The following is a 16,859-nucleotide window of genomic DNA, read 5'->3' as shown; positions in this document are numbered from 1 at the left end:
GAAGTCAAGGTCTCTCAGGTGTTCATTGGTGTAGAGTGCATTGCACAAATCCTGACAACATGCCCCAGACAGGTGACAGGTCCACAACCTGCCAGGAAGTAAGGTAGAGAAGGCTGGCATCATTGCATCTGCACTGGGTCACTTTAAGAATTGTGTTTGCCCATTAGAAAAAAAAAAACAAACAACAACTTAAGAAATCAGAGTGTCATGCAAAAAAAAATTCCCTTGGGCCAAGGCCAGGGAGAGACTGTGGAGAAAGAATGATTTATTCCCTGTAAATTATTTGGTTCTTCATTTACTGCTTCCTTGGAGATTTATTCACCAGGCCAAAAAATACTCATTTAATTTTGGGAGTTGCTGAAACATCAGGAAACTTTGCCCGTGGCTATAGTCCATGATACTTACGCCAGATCTTTTAAATGACAGTCAGGCTGTTTTAATCCTTCACAGAGCAATTTCAGTCCCATATCTTCAATTTTGTTATTAATCAGAATCAGCCTTGTCAGGCTCCGGGTGGAGCTCAGGACTTGGGCAAGGGGTTCACAACAAGCTGCAGAGAGGGAATATTCAGAAAGCTTAGAGGGATGAGGAAGACAAGGTGGCTGTTATCTATGGCAGCAGGGTGTCCCACTGACTCTCAAATCCCAAGGCCCATGAGAAGGACAAGGACAAGCAGACACTTACACAAGATTCTCAATTATACTCTTTGTGTGCTGCAGACTTTCACAGAGATGCTGTACTCCTGTGTCCCCCAAGACATTGGCAAACACAAACAGCTCTTTTAAAGCCTGACTCACTTGTAAGAAAGAAGAGAGCTCCACACAGCTAGCATCTGTGGAGTGACAGGTGCTCAAGCTATCCAGAGAAAAAGAAAAGAAAAATCAGCCTCTGCCATCATTTTGGCTTCCTGGAAATGTTCTGCCCATCTGCCCACTTAGCTAAGTCCTCGCCATCCTTTAAGTTCTAGCCCCTGCCCTACTTTCCTCTCAGAACCTCCTCCTGAGGTGTCTAGCTCACAGTGACCTTCTCCTCTCCCCTGGGCTCATCTAGCATTTCAAATGATTTTGTGGAATTTGACACACATCTGTGTCCTAAGGACAGCCTTGTCATTTGCAGAACTTTTGATAACTCCACTCACATCTAGCCCAATGTTGGGTACATAGTAGATACTCTTTATATATAGTTAATATTTAACTGTCATTCCTATAAACATACACAGCTGTGGTACACTAGATAGACCATGAGATTTGGAGACAGATTTTGGAGTCACATTCTGACTTATTAGTAGTGTGACTGTGGAACAGTCATTTTTCTCCCTGAACTCCAGTTTCCTCATCTGTACAATGAGGATTTTAAAAATCCACCTTATATGGTTATTGCAAGGAGGGATTAAAGTGAGATAACTTCTAGCAAGCACCAAGCACATAGCAGGCACACAACAAGTTCAATAGTCATTACATGACACCAGATAAGTTCTAAGGAACTTACTCTAGTTTCTCCACTTTGCAGTTGGAATGTCTGAGACCCACACAAAGATACTTCACCCCTATGTCCCCCAAGGGATTTTCACTCGGGTCCAGCTCAGTGAGGTCTGGGTTGCAAATAAGAACACAAGAAAGATACCTGCAAACAGCTTCTGAGCCTTCTGGGAGAAAGCTAGCACATAACCTGAAGGGAAGGGTGTACAGAGACAGAATTGACCACTTTTTAGTGTACTATTCACTCCCTATCAACAATATTGCATGAACACAGAAAATCAAGACCCACAGATACAAGATGCCCAGTCTTGAGCATGTCACAGTCCCTTATCCCCATGGCAAGGACTTGGGCAATAATTTCATAACAATATGTCCCACAGTGGAAACTCAGTAAATGTTGACTGCCCAAGAAAAGGTTGAGAGAAAATATTAAGATAATCTAATCTCATTTTAAATCCCTGTATGAATTTAACACTCTATCTCATATCTTCTTTCAAATCCCAGGAGATGAATCCAATAATCATAAACTTTATAAGCAAAAGGTCTTTCTTGTGGTTCACGTCTATAATCCCAGAACTTCAGGAGGCCGAGGTGGGTGGGCTGCTTGAGCCCATGAGTTTGAAAGCATCCTGGGCAACATGGCAAAAGCCCATCTCTAAAAAACAAAACAAAACAAACAAACAAAACTAACTAGGCACTGTGGCACATGTCTGTAGTCCCGGCTACTCAGGAAGTTGAGGTAGGAAGATAGATTGAACTCAGGAGGCAGAGGTTGCAGTGAGCTGAGATCATGCCACTGCACTCCAGTGAGACCCCATCTCACACACAATAATAAGGTCCTTCTTTTCCTCTTATCTAAATATCATTATTAATTTGCCATCTTTAGAGAGGCCCAGCTCATAATATTATTTCTTTGTCACAAAGAGTGGTTCTTACTGATGTCCCTATCTTCTTAATCTTTGTTTCTCCATATTAAGTAGTCCAATTCTTTGAACCTTTTTCCATCAACTTTTTCTCCTATCACTTTCAAGAATTTCTAGATATACACTACAGCCTTTAAATCTTTCAATTGTTTCTTTTCTTTTCTTCTTCTTTTTTTGTTGTGGGGGGAGATGGATTCTGGCTCTGTTGCCCAGGTTGGAGTGCAGTGGCACGATCTCAGCTCACTGTAACCTCTGCTTCCCGGGTTCAAGTGACTCTCCTGCCTCAGCCTCCTGAGTAGCTGGGACTACAGGTGCATGCCACCACGCCCCGCTAACTTTCGTATTTTTAGTAGAGACGGGGTTTCATCATGTTGGCCAGGATGGTCTCGATCTCCTGACCTCATGATCTCCCCGCCTCAGCCTCCCGAAGTTTTCAAAGTGGATTTCAGAACACTCGAATGCTAAAGAGCTTTTGCTTAAAAAAAAAATCCCATATTGTGATGATTAATTTTATACGTCAACTTGGCTAGGCCATGGTACCCAGATATTTTGTCAAGTATTATTCTAGATGTTTCTGTGAAAGTACTTTTCAGATGAGATTAACATTTTAATCAGTACATTTTGAGTAAAGTAGATTATCCTCCATAACATGGTTTGGCTTCATCCAGTCAGTTGAAAGCCTTAATAGAAAAAGACTGACTTCCTCAGAAAAGGGAGTTCTACCACCAGACAACCTTCAGGCTCAAACCACAACATTGACTCTTTCCCAGTTCTCTAGCCTGCTGGCCTACCATTCAGATTTTGGACTTGCCAGTCTTCATAACCGCATAAGCCAATTTTTAAAAATAAATCTGTTTCTGGCTCTGGCTCTCTCTCTCTTTCTCTTTCTCTCTCTCCACACACACACACACACACACACACACACACACAATTAGTTCTGTTTCTCTGGAGAACCTTGACTAACATATATAACACTTTTTTAAAATTAATGTGCTATCGTGGACTTGAAGTCAGACACATCTGAGGTTTGAATTGGGCCTTTGCCATATTTTTTACCCTAACTACATTGGACCTCCTCCATTTTCTCATCTGCAAAAATAAGAATAATAATCTGGACCTCTCACAGCTATTGTGCAGAGCAAAACAATTTGTGCATACTCAGCACAATGCTTAGTACTCAATAATTCCTAAACATGAGTTATTATTGTTGTTATTGATAATATTTCCACTTAAAATGAAAATTGTCTTCCTAAACTTGTTACACAGAAACAACTTTAGGGACTGCCACATTTATTCCTCCTCTTCATGACTCCTTGAAATGTGTTTTGATCCTAACACATCCGTCTTGAGTTGCATATTTTTCAAATATTCTTGAAGAATGAAAACTAACAGTTACAACTTACTTGAGCTTCTGTAATTTGCAATTTGTATCTTTTAAGCCTTCACAGAGCAATTTCAAAGCTGAAGCTTCCAGTTTTGTCTCACTAAATTCCAGTTCAGTGAGCCACTGATTGGTGCTAAGAACAGCTGCTAGAGCCCCACAAGAAGAAGAGATAAAGCGCCGGAAAAACCTTTAGAGAACAGAAGAATGAACTCATTACCATATTCACACTCTCCCCCAACAGAAATAGAAATTGACCCCCCAAATAAGAGTATCAAATAACAAATTATCCTGCTACAATTACCTCAATGTCTGTAATACACAGTTGGGCTGTTTTAATCCTTCACACAGAAGTTTCATTCCTGAATCTTCGAGGGTATTTTTTACAAATTCTAAATCTGTCAGATGCTGGTTAGTTTCAAATACTAAGGAGAGGTCCCTACCACAAGAAGCTGTGAGGCGACAGAAAATCAAATCCATCTGTGTGGAGAAAAAGTACATTTCATAAACAAACAAACAAAAAATAGGATATCTTTAGAGATACTTGCTAGCACCTTGCTGATGTAATAAATTATTTCAATTCATTCAATAATTAATATATTGGGTGCTTAGCACTGTGCTAGATGTTGAAAACACAAAGATAATTAAGACACAGACTAAACCCTCAAGGAATCCCCAGTTGATGGAGAAAAATGACAAGAAAATCACAGATTACAATACAGTGTGAAAAGTACTGCCAGACATATGCACAAGTTGTTATGGGGACATAAAAGGGTTGCACAATTCAGCCTAGCTTGAGGTGGGGTTTGCAGAATCAGGAAATACAAGAGGAAGAAATGTTTGAACACTATCATGAAAAGGGAATAGAAACTGTATAGGAGTTAGGTGAATGAAGAGAATGGGAGTGGAGAGAGCAGGAGGGGATGAGGAACAATCTGTACATGCACAGAGTAGCCTGTGCAAGGGCCACAGAGGAACACAGAAGATGATTCGTTTGAAAAACTAAAAACTACTTGCTATGGCCTATCTTAAAAGACTATATAACTATTAAGAGGGATTATCACCCAGGCTGAAGGAAGGGTAGGATTATAGAAGTACTTTCCAAGTACTTAAAAATTATTTACAATGATCAGCTGGTACTGGGAGAAACTTTTTTTTCAATTTTGAAAAACATAACACATGTTTATTATAAACAATTTTACAATAGAGAAAAACGTAAAGAATATTTTTTAAAGTACTGTATTCCTATTACCCAAACATAACCACTGTTAAAGTGTTAGTATATAACTTTCCAGATTTGTTATGTATGCATACATATAGTTAGTTATATGCTCTTTATAACAAGCGAAATTAGAGAAAAATGTATTTTAAAAAGTTAAAAACTTTTTTCGAACCTCCAGTCCAACCCCACTTCCCAGAGATAACTAATGTTGAGTCTGCTATATATCCTCCTTCATTCTGTTCTCCAAGATTATGGAAACATAAAAACACATGCAAACACACATACATAATTTCTACATTTTACAAATATGGGATCATAGAAAACATTACTCTTATAACTTTACATGCCCTTTTGTCACTGGCCATCATCATAGACCCATAGGTAGAAACAGATTCAGTTACAGTACGATGTCATATAATAAGTAGCAACGTTGGACTCGACCTGAGATTTCTCTGGTTTGTCTTGTGGGTCTCAGAAAGTCATCCAAGTTTTTTTGGTTTGCTTGTTTGTTTGTTTGTTTGAGACGGAGTCTCACTCTGTCGCCCAGGCTACAGGGCAGTGGTGTGATCTCGGCTCACTGCAACCTCCGCCTCGCAGGTTCAAGCGATTATCCTGCCTCAGCCTCCCGAGTAGCTGGGGCTACATGTGCGTGCCACCACACCCGGTTAATTTTTTGTAATTTTAGTAGAGACGGGGTTTCACCATGTTAGCCAGGATAGTCTCGATCTTCTGACCTCGTGATCCGCCCATCTTGGTCTCCCAAAGTGCTGAGATTACAGGCATGAGCCACTGCGCCTGGCCGAAGGTTTTAAGAGACATATTCATATCCCTTTGATGGAAGATCTCTGATATTTCAGGTTTTGGTATAAAGGTGTATTTGTGCTACTCCTAACCCTCTCCCACAGTTGCTTCAAGATTCAAAGCGTTTCAGTCGGAGAGGAGTGGGAGAAGGGGTCATGGGAGGAGAGTGGGGAAAGAGGAGCTGGGGGAGGAAGGGCGGGCCAGGATTTGTTAGGGTGTCTGGGATGTTTAGCCCTGAGCAAATAGAGAATAAGCTCCGCCCCTGGCTCCACCCTCTTCCCCCAAGGGCAACTGAGGGGTTGGGGCTGTTTCCTGCTCTGGAATATTCCATTTGGGGGGCGAAACTCCCCTGGCATGGGACAAACCATTATGGTGGGGAGGGATGAGTCTTCAACTTGTTCACAAATACTTTTTCTGGTTCTAAGTCCTTCCGGACCGCTCCTGTTTCTTTCAGCCTTCAAGGTCTCCCAACCATGTGGCGGGTTCCCTTATGTCCCAGTGGAGTGGCAGAGGCCATCCTCACTCACTCCCTTTCACCCCTACAATCTCTGGAAATTGGAACAGTCCCAGTGTAAAAGCCTCCACGGTTGGCCCGGAGGCTTCTTTTCCCAGGAAGCCCTAGAAAGAGGCCACCCTCTCTTCAGGCGTGTTAGGCAGTGAGGTTGACCTGTACTTCCCCTGGCCCTTGGCTGAAGAGGTGAGGCCTGGTGGGAGGTGCCCTAGGGTAGGACTAGCCTGTCAGAGGGTCATTAGGAGGGTCTTGTCAGAGAGTGGAGGGTCGGGGCAAGAGGGTGGGAGAAGACTGATGAAGGGAGGGGCTAAGGGGGAAGAAAGGAACCTATTGGCTGCTCCATCAACACAGGGCTAGTGAAACCGTTAAACCCCTAGGCCATCATGGCCTTGAGACCTGAGGACCCCAGTAGTGGGATCCGGCACAGCAACGTGGTGGCCTTCATCAACGAGAAAATGGCCAGGCACACGAAAGGCCCCGAGTTCTACCTCGAGAATATATCCTTATCCTGGGAGGAGGTGGAAGACAAGCTCTGGGCCATCCTGGAGGACAGCGAGGTGCCCAGCGAGGTCAAAGAGGCCTGTACCTGGGGCAGCTTGGCCTTGGGCGTGCGCTTTGCCCACAGGCAGGGACAGTTACAAAACCGCAGGGTGCAGTGGCTGCAAGGCTTTGCCAAACTGCACAGATCAGCTGCGATGGTCTTGGCCTCAAACCTGACGGAACTCAAAGAACAGCAGGAGATGGAATGCAATAAGGCCACCTTCCAGTTGCGGATAACCCAGACCAGCCTTGCGGAGGCGCAGAGAGAGCGGGACATGCTGAGATGGAAGCTCCTCCATGCTGTAAGATCCCCCGAATGGCCCCTGCCCAATGCCCCTGCCCTATCCCAACCTGCCCGGACCCCCTGCCCTGTCCCCAGAATGTGTTTCAGCTCTGCCTACTTCTCTCCAGGAGCTGGCATCTCCCCAGCGGCAGGGCCAGGCTACAGTGTTTCCAGGCCTGGCCACTGCCAGAGGGGATTGGACAGAAGGAGCAGGTGAGCAGGAAAAGGAGGCGGTGGCTGCTGCTGGTGCTGCTGAAGGAGAAGGAGAGGAGAGGTATGCAGAGGCGGGGCCTGCCCCTGAGGAGGCCTTGCAGGGGCTGGGAGGAGGCTTCAGGCATCCTCTGGGAGCTGTGGAGCAGGCAAATTACACCTTTGGGGGGCAGAGGGAGCAGGATCTCAGGTCAGTACAAACAGCCCTGTCTTACTTCTCTGGGCCTGGGTCCACAGCCTCACTGGAGCCTCTTCCTGTCCAGCTCCCTACCTCATTCACATACTCATAACCATGCCCTTTGTCCGCCTTCTCAGCCATACCCACTATACCCCCTTCACCAGCAAAGGTCACAGCACCGGTTCCAACTCAGATGCCTTCCAACTAGGGGGCCTCTGATGCTAGCCTGTGGTCTGATGTGGGGGCCCAGGGAATAGACCCTCAAGAGCCCCCAAGAGACAGGAGAGACTCCGAACCTCATCAACAGAGAAGACCTCCAGTGTATCGCAGGCCAGGGGACTGGGACTGCCCGTGGTGTAAAGCTGTGAATTTTTCACGGAGGGAAAATTGCTTCCTCTGTGGGAGGCGAATCTGGCTGCAAAGGCCTCAGTAAATTCAGAAATGTAAAATAGAACAGAAATGTATCTCAATGGGAAATCAGTCTTCAGGGGGAGAGGGGAGGGGTGGGAGGGGGACTGGGTGAAGTGGGGGAAAGGGGATGAGTGGGAAGATTGGACAATGGGGTGGGGGGACACGGGGTTGTGGGAGGGAGGATGTAGATGACAGGCAGGGAGAGACATGTTTTAATGACTCCCTTTGTATTTCAGAGTATTATAGTCAACACTCCAGAACTACTGCAGTTTTTATTTGTGTGTGTGTCTCTAGCTCCCTATCTTAAGTGTCTGGTGGACCTGGGCAGTATGTAACACCTCCACTCCCTCCCTTCATGTAGGCCTTAGATAATTGGAGCAGGAGTGGATATTTGACCAATCCTGAGCCAAATGAATTTTTTATGTTAGAAAATCTGAACAGACAGGCAGATTCCACAGTCAGAATGGTGTTGGGCAATGAAGCAGTGGGTCACTTGGAGTTGGGGCCAGGGTCAGAGCCATGGACACCAAGGCCATAGCTGAGGCCTGGCCCTGGCTGTGGGGAAACAGAACTGGATGCTTTACAGAGTCAAGTGTCTTTTAGAGGACGCCAGTATGAGGTTTCAGGGAGCAGACAGGCATAGAGGAGTTCATCCTGTGACTCCAGAGAGAGGGAGAGAGTAGTGGTGGCCCAATCATTTTTCACTTCCTGTAGTTGTGCTACATGAAAATCTACTTTACACAGATCCCCTTTACTTTAAACTAATTTGAGTGAGTTTCTGTTCTGAGAGCAAGATTATTTCCAAGTCAGACGTTTGTACCAGAAGAGCAATTTTGAACAAAAGACCATTAAAGAAAATGGTGGGACTTGCTGGGGAGTTGCATCAGGGTGTGGTGAGCAGTGGAGATTCCTGAATCCCAAGAGTTTCCATGAATGAACTGGATAGGAAGTTTATTCATGCTCTGAGTGAGTTATATCACAAGAAACAATCAATTCATGCTCTGAGTGAGTTATAGCACAAGAAACAATCAAAACAGGCCTGGGATGAACCCCAGGTTCATCCTGACTCAAATCAACACAGCAGAGATTTGCCACTCCTAAGGGAATCCCTTAGACCTACCTACAGAAGACACCAGCATCATGCAGGTGCAGACTGCTATGACTGTATGGCCCCATGATAGGAGAATCCTTTCCAGTACCCAGTGAGTAGAACCTGGGACAGTCAGATCTGAAAAGAGAACCGCCACTGCCAAGGAGGTGAATCAGCAACTGATAGTGCTCAGAGGGTTTGCTGGTCTAGACTATGAACCAAAGCATGGTGCCATCTTGAGAGATTCTGTCCCCCAACCCACCACCGCAATGATAAATGTGGGAGGGAAATCTGGCTACAAAGCTCTCAGTGAATTCAGAAATGTAGAACAGAACAGAAACATATCCCAATGGGAAATCAACTTCTAGAGGGAAGTGGTGAGGTGGAGGAGGATAGGAGTGGGTAGGGTAAGGGGGTAGGTGACAGGTTAGTCTGCTTCTCTCCCTCTGATGACTAAGGTTTGTTGATGGGGGCTACATGTATGTTTTAGCCCACAGGTGGAAGGATGAGAAGGAGCTACACCTGGACCAGACTGAGACACAACTGAAGGAGCCCTGGACATTGCCCAGGACCTGTGGACATAGAGACTAAGAAGCTGTCATGGCCCTGGGACATCTCTGCTGCAGCTAAACTTGATTTTTAGGTTTTTTCCTGTTGGGGATGAACAATAATCAGGATTGAGGGTCAGGTTCCTAGCCTGCAGTTTTCAGAAATGTCTCTGAGTTTCTTTATACATCTCTAGGGCAGGGTTTCCTAATCTCAGTACTCTTGACATTTGGAGCTGGATAATTCTTTGTTGCAGGGGGCTGTCCAGTACATTGTAGGATGTTTAGAAGAATTCCTAGCCTCTACCCACTAGTTGCCAAGGGCATCCACCCCTCAGAGCCCCGGTTGTGACAGCCAAAAATGCCTCCAGATACTGCCACATGTCCACTAGAGGGCAAAATTGTCCCTGGTTGGAAAATGAGGTACTTAGGAGTAGTCAGAACAGGGGAAGAATTAGGAGAAAAAGGTCAATGAAGCTGAGGGGCCCTCTCAGATAGGAGCTGAAAAGTATCCATTGGGTCTGGCATTTACTTTGGATCTTCCAGCAGATCTAGGGGAGTGGCAGGGGCAGAAGCCAAACTGCAGAAGTGAGGAGTGAGTGAGGATGATGTGGAGTCAGTGAGGGAGGCTCTTCCTCAAGGATTCTTGGTTGTGAAGGGAAGGATTGAAGTGGGATACTCAGTTGAGAGAAGATTTTTTTTTCTTTCTTTCTTTTTTTTTTTGAGACGGAGTCTCGCTCTGTTGCCCAGGCTAGAGTGCAGTGGCGCAATCTTGGCTCACTCCAACCTCTGCCTCCCGTGTTTAAGTGATTCTCCTGCCTTAGCCTCCCGAGTAGCTGGGACTACAGGCATGTGCCACCACGCCTGGCTAATTTTTGTAATTTCAGTAGAGATCATGTTAGCCAGGCTGGTCTCGAACTCCTGACCTCAGGCAATCCACCTGCCTCAGCCTCCCAAGTGCTGAGATTACAGGCGTGAGCCACCGTGCCTGGCCGGTTCTTTTGAATATGGGAGAAATTTGAGCCATGGAGAAGGAGATAGCTGAAGAAAGCTTGAAAATGCAAAAAACATGTGAAAGAATGTGGTAGATTTTGCATACTGTATCAGAGGCATGGCCCCTGTATTGTTAAATGAAAAAAAAAAACAAAAAATTCATGTGACAAGGTCGCGTTTGTTTTTGTAAAAAAAAAAAAAAAAACAACCCAAAGTTCTGTGTGTATATGAATGTTATAAATTTATATATTCATGTTTGTCTTATGTTACAGCTTTATGTTTGTGTAAGCATATAAAATGGTCTGGAAATACATTTAGCAAACAAGGTACCTGGCGGGCTCAGGGTCAGGGGATAGGAGGCAGCAGGGTATGGGGATATAGGGTGGGATGGGGTATGGGGCAGTTGGGTGGAGGGCTTTTCTTTCTTTATATACTTCTGTGTTATGAAAGTAAAATAAGTATTCACAAAAATACAAAAATAAGTGAATTTACTGGCTTGGGTGGCTTGGAAGGGCTGCCTTTTCCTTTGGGACTGGAGGAAAGAAGAAGAGCAGACATTGATCTATAAGGCAAAGGGGTGTTAAAACAAGGGGGCACCTGCTTGTGTGTGTGTTGTGGACAAAGTGCTTGGAAGTAAGTGAAGATGGAAGGGCAGGGCAGGGGTGGGATCCTCTTCGGGTACTTTGGGGAATAACTAGTGGATGAAGGTGGGAAATGGAAGGAGAGAAAAGGATCATCAAGCTGCATGGAGTAGGATAGGACCCAACTGAAAGAAAACTAAGGGGGAGAGCAGTGGCAGTCTAGGAGGAAAAGGGGTGGCAGATCCAAGTGGGGCAGCACACCCAAATCTATCTCTCAGGTGTTAAAACCGTCCACTTACTCATTACAGAAAAACAGTACATACAAAAGGGGAAAAGGCAGGATGGGCGGGCAGAGATCTGTGCCTGACTCCTTCCTGCTCCTTCTAGGCCTGTAGCACATCTCTTCATTTGTTGCTCCACTGTGGAGAAGCCGAAAACTAGCTATATTTTATTTTCAGGTCCAGTCAGCTGGGAGTGCAATTTCTAGCAACCTAATCTTTACCTGCAAATACCTAAGAGTTTACAGCAAAGTTCAACTTACCTCAGGTCTTTGATTTTACAGTATGGATTACGCAGTGCTTGGCAGAGCAGGTGTAGCTGAGACACTGGCAAACTGCACAGCTGAAAGGACCTAAAAGAGATGAGGAAATACAAAGTAATTTAAAATAAAACTTTAAGTAAAAGGCTTATTTGACTTTTGTTACTTTGCTAGTAGTACTAATTTACCCCTTCCCAAAACCTTAAGAAGTATTACCCCATTTTGCAGATAAGGAAATTTGGGCACAAAAAGTAATCTGCACAAGGTCACATAGGTAGGTACAGAACTGAGGTCATTACTCAGGTCTGACTCCAAAACCATGTTACTATGTGCCAGGCACTGAGGTATGCACTTTATTTTCACAAATTATCTTATCTGGCCCTTAATCCAATAACAAGTATTATAATCACCGTTTTGCACATGCTCTGAGACATCAAGTGACTTGCCCAAGCTAACTTTACAATATAACTGGTTCTTGGTTGTTAGTACTAATAGAAGAATTAATAACAATAATTAAAAACCAGGAAAGCTCAATAGCAAACTTTTACATAGCCAATATGCTTGGGAAAGAAGAATGTTGGGTTAAATTTTTGATAAGAGTTTAAACCCTCTGACAAAGGCAATAAGGGTTATGGGGGAGGACTCCATCTAAGGTTGACTTTCTGAAAACCCAGAATGAACCAGAAGATGCTTTGCTTCCATCAGTGTTTCAACTTTAAATGTATCAGTCCATTATTTTACTTTATAATATACAGCTGGAATAAAGCTGTATATTATATACATACACAGAATTGGTCAAGGCCTTGTAGGCAAGGTCTTTCACAATTCTGAGTCCATTAAACCTCCCCCTCTAGTTCCAAACACAAATTTTTGTTAATGCCTCCCTCCCTCTCATTTCCCTCAAACCCACATACCCCATGCTCATTTCCACCTTTATGCTATTGCCCACTCAAGAAATACAACTATAAGTGATACAACTTGAGTTATTTCATTCCTCAAGTGGAGCTTTCTTCTGATCCCTCTCCTCCCAGTCCCCTGCCCCTCAACTGGCCTGAAAACTAAGGGAGAAGCATTATCAATCTTAATCCATATTGAGAACTGACTTACAGCATTTTCTAGATAACACAGGTATAAGTCTTCTTTGCTGCTTTAGTCAATAAGCCAGTGGGACTGTATTTTATGGTATACAGAGTCCGTATTATAAAAGTAATTTACCTAAGCCTCTTTCAACTTCAGCTCATGACCTTCTGTGAAGTTGCAAGCTCTGGTGGAAATAACCAGGATTTATAGCAAGATCATACAGGAGGGTATCTGCCCCTTACTAACCTGAAGTTCCTTGAGGCCTCAGTGATGAAGTATATGTAGAGGAGAGTGACAACCAATTGAAAGTTAGGTTTTATACCTTTTTCCAGAATGGTCATTACACCAAAATAGCAGAGTCCTGAATGATCAACTTGATGACCTTACATGCTCATAACACTTTAGAATTACAAACCACATCCACACAGTGACAATGAATACTAATACACACACACACACACAGAGTGACTAGTACAGTCCCCATTGTCTGGGAAGGCCAAAAACTGGAGGAAAGAATGGATATACACACTGATTAAGTGTCAAGGCTAGTGGCACGAATGTTGAGGCTCGCTCTTCCTCTTCAAATCCAAGTAGGTGCTGACACGTCAGAGACACTTGACAGGTGACTGTGACTGCTTTTTACACAGAAGGACATAGCCGGAATGTCCATTTTTGTATAGGTAGGTTAAAGCAGTATAATTGACTGTAAATCATCAATTATCCTTTTTGCATTTTCTTCTTCCTGAATCTCATACAAACAGTGAAACAGGTCCACCGGCTCAATCTGTAACCTAGAAGCCTTATCCTTTATTTCTCTCTCAGTCCACTTCAGTAACCCCTCTCGAAGTCCTGGGGAAAGTTTTATTCCAAAAGTAGTTTCCACAGCCTTTCCTTTCCCTTTATGTAAGAGGCCAAATAAGAATTGCATCATTAGTGATGAAAAACCTTTTCCATATTGTTAGAACATTTCTTGCCACATTTTCTCTGCTTGATAAAAAAAAAAAAAATCCAGCTATTGTCATTCTTCAGGGCATGGAAGACAGCAGTCAAGAACTCTTGGAAACTGAAGTGAAGGAAAGTATAGACACTGACAGCTCCTTCAGCCTTTTTCAAAAATCGACTGAGAAAAATGCAGTTGGTATCACACACTCCTATCCCATGTCTTCTGAGGTCACTGACTGCAAACAAAACCTGATGGTTTTGCAGACCTTCTGCAGCCAAACAGCAAAGACCCCACAGGCAACTTTTTCCCTCCCATACTGAGATGCCTGTAAGGGTTTTGAGGCACTTGGAAAAGTAGAATAAATACACATCAGTCATGGTCTGAAGTGACCTCAAGAGAGTCCTGTCACCATCTCCCTGTGACTGCAGGACATTGCATATCATCCAGGAGACGATGGGAAGTGAAGACATAAAGTCAAGGTCCTCATTCTCTCAAAGATCGTAAAAGACTTTCATTGATGTATTAGCACCTGAAAACTGGCTCAGTAAATATGCTGTCTTTTCAGTATCTGTAAACCGTAAGATCTCTGCCTGGATAGGTTGTTTTAACAGAGAGTGGAGCTTCATGGTTGTAGGCCGGGCAGTTATCAGGAGGGAGGAATCAGGGAGCAGCTTTTTCCTCACAGAACTGCACAAGAGACCCTCTACTGGCTTCCTCTCCTGGGGGTGAACACTAAGATCCTCTTCTTGGTCACCAACAGGGTCCTGCAGCTCAGGAAATCCATCGAGAGTGAACAGAATCTTCTCTGGATATATGAGAATAGTGTCCAAGATTGGTCCATTTATATCTTGAAAAGTGTTAGTGATAAGGTCAGCAGCACTAAGGTTAGCAATATGGCAGATTTCTCTCAGTTGACATAGATGAGATAGTCAAACCTCCCTGGAGTAACCGTTCCTGCTGCCCAGTCAAACATGAACTTGTGCACCACAGCTGTTTCCCAGTCCCAGCACATCCCTGAAGCACCACAGTTCGGGATGAGCTGGAGCCCTCTTCACTAGGATCAAATACATGTTCCATGTCAATAAAATGATCTTGTTGAGGAATTCCACATGGTGTCTCTTCTGATATACCATGGTCTTTTACAAGAAGCAGTTGTGATTCTATATGCTTGCCATGGTGATAACATTTATCAACTCCTATCTTTAGGTATTTTTCTTTTAGATGTCTTCTGAATATTTCCCAGTAATCTAATGTGGTGACAGCAAGAGTTAGTAATTACAGAATCCCAGACAACAACTCTAACTAGTACCTCCATCACCACCATCTCCACTTAGATGTCCCAAAGGATCCTCAACTTTACATGTCTAAACCTGAGTTCTTGATTTCTATACTCCTCTGTCCCCGCACACAAAACCCTCCTCAGGCATCTTGTCAAAGTTAAGTGGTGCTATCCAGTTGCTCAGAAAAATGTTATGAGTACTTTTCCTTCAATCCTCTACATCCAATCAATTAGCAAGGCCTAACATTTATACTTTCAAAATAAGCCTCGAATCCATTTATTTACCACTATAGCCTCAAATACCACCCAAGTCTAGGGCACTGTCACCTCCTTCCTAGACTGACCAAATAGCATCCTACTAATCTATTCTTGCCCATCTACTGGTTCCTTCCTATGCAGCAGCCAAAACAATCTTCTACAGATACCAATTAGATCATGTCACTTCCCTGCCCAAAATCCTTCAAGAGCTTTTCATTGTTCTTGGTATAAAATCCAAAATTCTCATCCTACAAGGTGTTCTCATGATCTGGGCCCTCTCTACCTCCCCTCCTCAGCCTCATTTTTTATCATTCTCTTTTCTGCTCTCTACGTTAAAGACACACTGGCCTACTTTCAGTTCTCAAAATGCCATGTTCTCTCCTACTTCAGGGACTTTGCACTAGCTAATCTTTCCACCTGGAACATTCTTCCTCCTGCTGTTCCCATGAAAAGCTCCTTTTCATCCTTCTGATCTCAAATATTACTTCCTAGAAGAGGATTTGTTTGACCACCCAATTTAAAGGAGATCCTCTCTACTATTTCCCTTACTGGCACCATATTTTTACCTTTATAGCTCTTATCACAATTTATAACTGTCTTGTTCATTTACTTTTTCACTGTCTTTTCTACTATACAATAATATACCTGAAGACAGGGGCCTTATCTGTCTATCTCCTTTACAATAAGTACCCTGAGTACCTGGCACCGAGCCCAGCACATAACAGACACTCAATAAATATTTATTGAATATGGCTATAAATGCCTTTGGATTACAAACAAGTTACTATTGCCTATTCTGTGACAGACACTGTTAGGACCTTTATGTACATTTCTGATTTAATTCTCACAATAATCCCATGAAATAGGTATTACCTACATTTGACAGTTGAGGAAATTGAAACTTATAACCAGGGCCACCTTCATGAGTGTGCAGTCTGTGCAGTCACACAGGTCTCCACGCTCAGAAGGATGTATAATTGGTTTAATGCTCTGCTGTTGCTGTCTTGAAATTCTTAATATTTGACCAAGAGGTTTTGCATTTTCATTTTGTACTGTATCCCACAAATTATGTAGCCAGTGCTGCTTTACATAGCTTTAAGTAATTTGTCCAATACTAGTAAGTGACATCAAGTACAAACTTATATTAAGTGAATGTCTATGCCAGCATTTCCCAAATCAGGGTTCTCTGGAAAACTGTCTGAAGAAGGGAGTGCACCCTCTAGTCTCTTAGAATTTCTCAATGCTTATAAGCATATGAAAGGCTCTTGTACTAGCATATGAAACATTCTTTAACTCTCCTACAGTTGAAAAAGGCTGTTTAACTGTGTTTAACCCGAAGTTTTCTGGTCCTAAATGACTACAGAACCCTTTTCTAACAGCAAAGTTATTAATTACTGCAAACCTGTTCCTAGAACTCAGTTTGGGGAATGCTAATCTAGATAAGGGTTGGCAAACATTTTCTGTAAAATTTCTTAAGTAGTTTAGGCTTTTCAGGCTCTGTTGCAATTACTCAACTCTGCCATCTTACTGTGAAAGTAGCCATAGATAATATGTAAACAAATAGCTGTATTCCAATAAAGCTTTATTTACAAAAATAGGCAACTGGTTGGGTTT

At 43.4% G+C, this 16,859-nt stretch overlaps 1 protein-coding gene across 1 annotated transcript; it reads left to right on the top strand.

Moving 5' to 3' along the window:
• The first annotated feature begins 6,699 nt into the window (after positions 1-6,699).
• TEX13B (testis expressed 13B) lies at positions 6,700-7,746 on the top strand. The gene is given in 3 exon segments (XM_025373480.1): positions 6,700-7,158; positions 7,268-7,490; positions 7,493-7,746. Coding segments are annotated over 3 exon segments (936 nt in total).
• The last annotated feature ends 9,113 nt before the right edge of the window (positions 7,747-16,859 follow it).

This window comes from Theropithecus gelada, chromosome X (assembly GCF_003255815.1).
Source record: "Theropithecus gelada isolate Dixy chromosome X, Tgel_1.0, whole genome shotgun sequence".
Taxonomy (NCBI): Eukaryota; Metazoa; Chordata; class Mammalia; order Primates; family Cercopithecidae; genus Theropithecus; species Theropithecus gelada.
Note: the sequence above shows the minus strand (reverse complement) of the source record. Positions and strands in the feature narration are given on the sequence as shown.